Below are 8,809 nucleotides of genomic sequence, written 5' to 3' on the forward strand. Positions count from 1 at the left end.
ATCTGTCGATGTGAGAGCTCTTTTCTGAGAACTTTAGTCGTATTCAGGTGAATTGAGATTTTAAAATATGGAAGTGTGGAGCATTAAGAATTTAAAAATGTTTTACCTATTCCGAAATTTTAAGGTTATTCCGATTTGAAGCGAGTAGAAATCTTCTTTAACGTTTGTAACAAGTCCCTTTGTTCCCTTTGTACTTTTGAACTGAAGGCTGTATAATAATGTGAATTTCCATCTTCACCATTTTAATTAGCAGCTGTTGCTGGCACAATAACAATCGCAATTAATTGATGTCTGCAATTTCTATCTAACAAGCAATCAAAACTCAATTAGCAATCAGAATCTGAGTAACAATATTCAAAGTGTTGGATCTATGATACAATTATTATGGATGTCACAAAATTATTTTTGAAAATTGTCACCAATTATTTTTTTCATCAAACCAAGTTTTTTTTTATCAGGGTTCAAACAATAGATTCGATAGTCAGCTGGGTGGACCGTGAAATACCAGTGGTCAATACACGAGGAGATGTCCTCTTCAATTCCTGGGGAGAAATGTTTGACGGTTCTGGTGCCCTCTTCGCTCATGCACCCAGGATCTACAGCTTCAATGGGAAGAATGTCCTTACAGATCCTGCCTGGTAAGTTTTTAAAGTCTCTGTAAAATTAATGACTTGTACACATTTTGCAATAATAACATTCACTATTTTGTTCCGGCATGAAAATTATGGATATTTTTTAGTTTCCAAAAGAGCTATAAAATTTTTGATAATAAGTTTAGTTACGTCGTTCCTGACTATTAGTCTGGGTAAGGTAAAAACCCATATTATTTCTGTTTTTGTTGTACTATGTTGTTTGAATTGTACCTTACGGCACTCGTCTACCTATACATTTGTTGTTATTAATACTGTCGCTGTTATTCCTTCTTATAACTTAATCCTCAGGAGGTAGCAATCCGGGCAAGGTAAAAGCTAATAAACCCAGCTTTTTGCTTAACAGTCCTGAAAGAAAAAAAATAGTACACGAATCCGGGAACAAAAGAAATTTTAAACAATAACTCTACGTTTTACCCTAACGCGGTGTACTTTTATTATTCTCACGCAAATAAGAAAAACAGAGTGAAACAAACAATACAATGGCGAATAGATTTGAAATATTACCTCATTTCTTCTCCGCAACATCCCGGTGGACTACAATGGGCAAATGTTTTAATCCATTAACTTTTTCACCCTAATAAAAAGGCAAATTAAAAGATTATGCAACTCATTTCATACGCAGTTCACTGGCTCATTCACTCAGAAGGTAGTGGAAGTTATTTGAATGTGGTGACAGCACTGTCGTACCTGTGTCTGCCCTTTGGTGGGATCAAACGTCATGTTCAGATCAGCTGAAGCTTACTTACGGTTTTATTCCTCTAATTTGGTGGGCATTTTCGTAACAGCTACGTAACCGCACAAAATGGTGGTCTCGTGGGCTTTATAATAAATAAACCATGTTATTTGTTCGTCGAGTGCAGTTAAAAACGGCACTTAAATGATTATCATTAAAGCGATCTGTAGACGATAATATCAGGTGGGCTACGTTCCTATTTGCTGCTTCTATTAATTAAGTAAAAAACATAATTGTGCAGGAAAAAGGGCTCGTACACAAAACTGCGATGCAACGTCGCATCGTAAAAATCTGCGAGCTCCCTCGACGCGTCGCAAAAACTTGCGAATTAATTCGCATCGCGCATTCCTGCGATGTTTCGTCACACTTGTTGACGCCATTTTTAGTTCGTCCTGAGACAGCGTGTGGGGAAGATGCACAGACCTGTATTTGTAGGGTGGAAAGACGTTTACTTTATTGTAAAAAATGACAAAGACAAAGTCACACGACGTTGACTTTTCATATTACTGATTGAGGAACGGGACAAATTGGAAAACTAAATATAAAATAAATGATATATGATAAATGGATGAACTCAAAATCTTCTTTGTTACTCTTTCCTGTATCTCCTAAGCAAAAACAAAAGTGCACACTTCTTTGTACGATCCATGTCACGACCTAATTTTCAAAATACGTTCCGTACGGTTGACGGTTGTCGAAAGAAGGATCACCCTGGGTGACGCTATGCCGCACGATATCGCATCGCAGCAACTCGTGTCGCAATTTTCTGCGTTGCGAATTCGCGTCGCGTCGCATCGCAATTTTGTGTACGAGCCCTTACCTCCACAACTATAATTACATAACTTCTCCAAAGATAAAAGTAGATTTGCGTATTTAAAATAATATATTCACATGTGTACTCTCATTAGTTTTTTTTGGATTTGGAGACCATAACAACGCATAGCATACAAGGACACCATTGAGGATGTAGTTGTAGTGTTTTGAGTATGAGATAAAATTCATCTTTAAGATTAGGTACCACTAAGCGAAAATGATTTTCTAATTCTATACATTAATCAATTTAATAATACTTGCCTAAAGGGATCGTATACAAAGCTAAGCTATTACTCCAAAATTCGCAGCTGCTGGCTACATTTTTCATTATAATGTAATATTTGATTTCTATGTTATATTGTTCTTTAAATATTTACTAATTTAACTGCCAAACAAATACGTTCTTCAGTGCCCTCTAGACGACGTAATTACTAGTTCGGAGAAATAATTATCCATTCTCATTCCATGCTCAGATTTTATTATAAAGTTTATGGGTAAAGTTTTAAACAATGTCATGATTATATTTCACTGTTAACGTACTATTGTATAGTTGTTACGCTTAAATTTATAACAAGAGATAAATCCTTATCATATTCATTTTACTGTTCACAATAATGAATGTTTATAATATTATATTCCATTTCAATTATAAATTTGTACTGCTGTAAACTTTAAGTTTTGATGGTACAAGTAAAATAAATTTCATGTTACATTTATTTTATTGTATTTATTTATTTATTTATTTATTATTTATGCACACACACAATATAGATACAAGAGGAAAAAAACATATAAAGAAATCGTATGTACAAAGGTACTGCTTATTTCTGTAAGAAATTTCTTCCAGCAGACCTGTGAGTGGATAGGGGGTGCAGAATGGTAGAATCTGTGTGTACTTATATAAAGATGTTAAAATAACATTACATATTATACTATACATACATATATAAATAAATACTTATGTATACATATATATACTAAATATAAATTATATATATGAACTACTTAGATAAGGAACTATAATACTCTTGTAATTTCTTTTTTTGATGTTATTTTACATGCTGGTATAGTTTTTGAGCGTCCTCATAATTTATTTAAATATCGCATAAATTGGTATAAATTTGAAAATATTTTAAATCATTTGGCCCAAAAAATGTGTTAACATGAATTCTGGATCATCCAGCTTTAGATCAAAGCGAGGTTTGAAATAAGTCAGCTCATATCAATTTACATTTTGCATTTCAAGTTTATTTTATTAAATTGCTCGACATCAAACATTTACAAGCTGTCACATACAATTCAACGTAATATTGGAGTCCTTTGTTGGAATATTCTGAAAAATATTTCGGCGAAGTATCGTGTCATACGAAAAGTCAAAGTCAACAGCAGCAGATTCCAAAATATGCTTTTGTTTCTTCGATCACTAATAAGAACTAGATACACAATCCCATACCAAAATGAACTTAAAAAGTGGCGTCAAATTGACGCTAAAAACAAAGAAAAAAAAATTGACGACCGTGGTTTGTCACTTGGACAAGGAATTAGTGGAGACGAACTGTCATTACTTTTAATATTTTTATTAGGTCAAAGTAATTAATTTTAATGAACATAATAATAATTTATCAATGAAAGTAAGTAATATGCAGTCACAATTTATTATAATAAAAATATAATAAGTTTAAAATTAAAATATAACCAAATACAAGTAATTTAATTAAAAAATCAACAAGCTGTTTACGCCGTTATCCAACGAAATATATTGCCCACGACTAAATAAATATGTAGTAAACCAACATTTATTTCAATTATTTTTACCTGACTGCCAAGGAAGGGTTATGTTTTTCGCGCGTATCTTGTATGTTTGTCTTTATTTATTTGATCGGATCTAACAAACGGCTGGATGAATGTCGACAATTAAGGTGTCATTATATTCGTCTCAATGACCCGAGTGTCCTTAGATAGGTGTTAGAAAAAAAAATCAAGATGGCGGATTTTTGGCGCGAAATAGTAATATTTCAAAAAAAGTTAACCGAACCTATCGAGTATGATATCAAGTGAAAGGAAATTAAACGGGGATTATAAAACATATAATTTGTATATATATAAAATAGCAAGGTGACTGACTGATTGACTGACTAAATGATTTTTTCATTTTTCAGAAATCAACGTACAGCCAAAACCGCTTAATTTAGAGTTCTGAAATTTTGCACATGGGTTCGCTATATAGCGTAAATAAGTACTAAGAAAGGCCTTTTGGAAATTCTACCCCTAAGAGGGTAAAACAGGGGATGACAGTTTTTTTCAAATTCTTTAATTTTGAAGCAACTACTGTAAAATTTAGTATTTGGCTTTCTGGATAGGAATAAAGACACACCTATTTATCCCTTTCCGAAAAATCAACCCCATAGAGGGCAAAATAAGGGTTAAAAGTTAATTTGAACAACCGTCAATTTTGACGCAAACACTATGAAATTTTGTATCTGGCTTGTTGGATAAAAATAATGAAATAGAACTTTGAATTACTGAAGTTATATATTCTATAAATCGCAAATGGTGGATGTTTTTCCGAAATAGTAACACGTTTTAAAAAAAGTTAACCAAAACTATGGAGTGGGGTATCAAAATAAAGGAAATTAAAAGGTGATTACACACATATTATATGATATATACATGTTTATAACACATCGAGGTGACTGTCTGACTAAATGCGTAAGTTGCTGCGCCAGACACCAACGTAAAGGGAAACCGCGGATCTTTAGCGTGCTGAAATTTTACACATAGGTTCTTTATATAGCGTAAATGAGCCCTACGAAGATAAAATAGGATAATATTGTTTGAACATCTTTTGTTTTTGAAGCAGATACCTATTATAAAACTTTTTTTTTGGCTTTCTTGCTAAAAAATGATGAAACGCCTATTTCACTGTTTTTGAAAATTCTACTTCAGCCTTTATAGTGCAGTCGGGTTTTTGATTATTTTAATTAAATTACTTGCTTACTTTGTAGTGACAGAAATCCGTTGTATATTTCTTCTTAAATTTAGAGTTTTTTCCAACACCTATCTAAGGACATTTGGATATTTGAGACGAATATAATGACACCTTAACTGTCGAAATTCACCCAGCCGTATGTTAGATCCGAGGGAATAAAATGCAGTGCAGCTAAAGTCCGCTTATAAAGATACATACAAGATACGTGCAAAAAACATAACCCTTCCTTGGCAGTCGAGTAAAAATAAAAATATGGAATCAACAGGATGCCATTAATTCCCTTGAATAAAGTGAGTTTATTGGAAAACAGTCTTTTCGATGGATTTTTATTTTTTTTCCGTATCTTTTTTGGCTATGTTAAGCAATCTTATTTTAGTGTATCTTTCGACAATACACGTTATTATAATAATTCTATGACTATTGTCGCGGCAGTTGGATGAAAAGACATCATAAAATATATTAAATAATAATTTACTTAATAATTTAATTTCACTCATTTACTATTTACTCAGTGCCTATGTTTAATTATTATACAAAACAAATATTTTTATATAACAAAAAAAAGAAAAAAAAATTAAATTAAAGAAAAAAATATAAAACAATAGCGTCTCCATTCAAGTTAGAACAGAGTCACCATATAACCCGAACAAATCAAGTGGGCTTGCAATAGTAAGAATTGTACGTTTAGTAACAGACTTTACAATTTAAATGGTTTATACATTCTGTTGATTTTTGTTGATAATTTTTAAAACTTAAAAATAAATTATTTACGAACGAAATAGCAGTATTTATAATTGAGTGATAGCAATTACCTACTTATAATAATAATACTTACCGAAAATAGGATATTCCATCATTTGTTAGCGTACTAGACGTGTGATTTTTGCAGTTTTGAACGAGCACTGAGGCATGTTTATTCTCCGAACGTTCAAACACTACTAACCTAAAAGCGCACCCAAATGTCTATTTGGGTGCTCTTTTCGTCGCGCCATTTTTTGTCGCTGATTGTGTATCTAGTTCTTATTAGTGATCGAAGTTTTGTTTGTTAATTTATTTTAGACACATTGTTTTCTCTCACGTCTATGTTCATTTATTTGATCTTCTGGTGAAACCCGAAAAAAATTTGGAAAAATCCGTCAAAACTTTCAGATGTAGCCTGTGTACTACCGGGAATGAAAAAGCGTATTGAATTTAGGTATCAGTCGAATATGTTATTTTCTAATACTAACACTAATGGACTGACAACACACAATTGGAGATCATGTGCATCGTTTTGCAAGAAATTTTACATAAAGCATTATAGAAGGATTTATGATACGTTATCTTTAAACGCTACATATGGAATGAAAGATGATAAGGAACTTACAGTTAATGTTATTTGCGACAGGCCAACGAAAGCTGTATGGCACGGAGCGAGCCCTAACGGCGAACCAGCGATGGATGCATACTGCGATGCTTGGCACAGCAGTAACCCGGATAAATTCGGGCTTGCTTCTTCGCTGGGATCCAATAAACTATTGGATCAAGAAACGTGAGTATAATATTAGGTATTAAAAATATGAAGTCCAAATTATCGTTGATATGTTAGACCGACGAAAGCAGGTAAGTTCAAAATTCGATGGTGTCATGGTACCATCAACATTAGAATATTGATCTTGAATAAGTACTCATACATAAGGATATTCATTAAGTTCAGGAGAATTTTCTATATTCAACTACATAAAGAAAATGCAACGCAACACACACAACATTAAACACAACAAACATGACGCAAGTTTGAAGAAAGAAATAAATTGATATTAATTGATCCACATACTGATATAAATTATCCGTAGAATAGTTAAAAGAATTCATAGAACATGTCACAAATAATAAGTGAACATGAAACAGACAATGGGCAAGAATTATGGTTCTTGTTAAATTTAGGGTTAATAAGATTTCTAGGAATTCTCCAATGAAAAGAAAATAAAATTAAATATATAATTGAAACGTTGGCACAAAAGATGACAAAGGTATTTTCCAAATTCTGCTTACATGGCGCGTTAAAATCAAAGTACCGTCCCAAGTCAGTATGTAACTGGGTCAAGGGATGTTTGTGCCCGAGCACGCCTTTACATTGTAAGGATACATGCGCATAATTGACGAACCAGATGAAATCATTTGATAACAACTGCTTTCTTTTTGGAGAACGATATCTATGTTAATCACGAATTACTTTCGAGTATTATTGCTGATTGTACTTATTGATGAATGAAATTTGGTATTGAATGTTCTTTTTTATTCCAATATGTGTAACATATTTATGGCAGTAAATGATTACAATATTTTCTAAATAATGAAAATAACAGAAAGGATTTCGAAGAACACACATGTAACAATTTTGTTTATTACAGGTATTCATGTAGTACTCGACTAATAGTGCTGTGTGTTGAAGCAACTCCAGTAGGCACTGTAAGAAGAAAAAAACGATCCAAGTAAGTGGTATAAGTACTAAAGTAAATGAACTACTTTGTACAATAAATAAGTTCTTTGTCGTCTCATACTGATCGAATTACATCGAATCTCACTTACATAAGGAACGTAAAATTTAAAATATCGTAGGTAATTTGGCAATGTAATAAAATATAGCTTTGGTTTTGTCTGCTATATTACTTGAATTTAGCGAAGAATATAGTATACTGATAACAATTTATAACTACCTATGTAAAGTAAGACACTATACCTACAGACGTTACTAAATATAACGTTATGAAAACGTTTCATGTTTCTAAATCAATTTTATCTTTTTGAAATATCACACTTCAATTACGTTGCCATATTCTATATTTCAAAAATTATATCTTGAATATTTGAAATAAAATATGATTGGCATAATATCAAATTCCTATTACGTCGCCCGTGTAAATGATATTACAATTTTTTCCCCCAAATAAATTTGTATTCCCTTTGTTCCATTAGCATAATTCATTTCATATGAAATAACGCTGGATATTGCTTTGCCCTGACAGGTTTCGCGTAGCAGACAAATTACATTTCCTGAAAGACATCGAAGACCAAAGGAACACAACTAGAGAAAAATGATAAATATTGAGTGGATGCTATTTATTAAGAACAATTGTGAAGACTGTAAATAAAGTAAATGTAGGGAGTAATGACGTTACGACGCAAATCCGGTGGAGCATAATCGACAATATGGAACCATGCAACATTTGAAAAAGATCGGTTTTCAACAAATATTATGAAAGCTATTTTTTGTCCATTTAAGTCACACTTCATTAAACAAAACATATTCCTTCATAAAACTTCCTTACTTTATAGTTGGTTATATCCATTTATTGATCTTTGGCACGTGATATTACTAAGTTTTAAGCCACTTGATTCCAACGGTTTGCCATGGTTCTCTTTAGAAGATATTATTATCAATCTGCCAGGTGCCTATTGAGGTGATTTATTTATGTTCGTTTATTACTTGTTCTTTCAGCAATCTGTCTGTCCCACGACCATTTTAGGCTGCATATTCTGATCCTGTTATTCTGAAACGTTGCATAGTTCCTAAAATAGATCCATTGACTGCAAAACTATACGTAATACATATTCTTAATTTCTATAACGAAACTTGTT

At 32.3% G+C, this 8,809-nt stretch overlaps 1 protein-coding gene across 4 annotated transcripts in view; it reads left to right on the plus strand.

The window, feature by feature from the left end:
- The window catches only part of LOC140756006 (uncharacterized), a 115,707-nt gene extending 107,256 nt beyond the window's left edge, over positions 1–8,451 (plus strand). For all 4 annotated transcript variants that reach the window (XM_073091395.1, XM_073091398.1, XM_073091397.1 and 1 more), the window contains exons 20-23: positions 459–638; positions 6,576–6,719; positions 7,582–7,662; positions 8,197–8,451. In XM_073091395.1, coding sequence (XP_072947496.1) covers positions 459–638; positions 6,576–6,719; positions 7,582–7,662; positions 8,197–8,269 — 478 coding nt within the window. In that variant the 3' untranslated portion in view covers positions 8,270–8,451. The remainder of the gene's footprint in view (positions 1–458; positions 639–6,575; positions 6,720–7,581; positions 7,663–8,196) is intronic.
- The last annotated feature ends 358 nt before the right edge of the window (positions 8,452–8,809 follow it).

Source organism: Epargyreus clarus, unplaced genomic scaffold, assembly GCF_041222505.1.
Source record: "Epargyreus clarus isolate Ecla_fem2 unplaced genomic scaffold, WU_Ecla_fem_2.2 ptg000034l, whole genome shotgun sequence".
Taxonomy (NCBI): domain Eukaryota; kingdom Metazoa; phylum Arthropoda; class Insecta; order Lepidoptera; family Hesperiidae; genus Epargyreus; species Epargyreus clarus.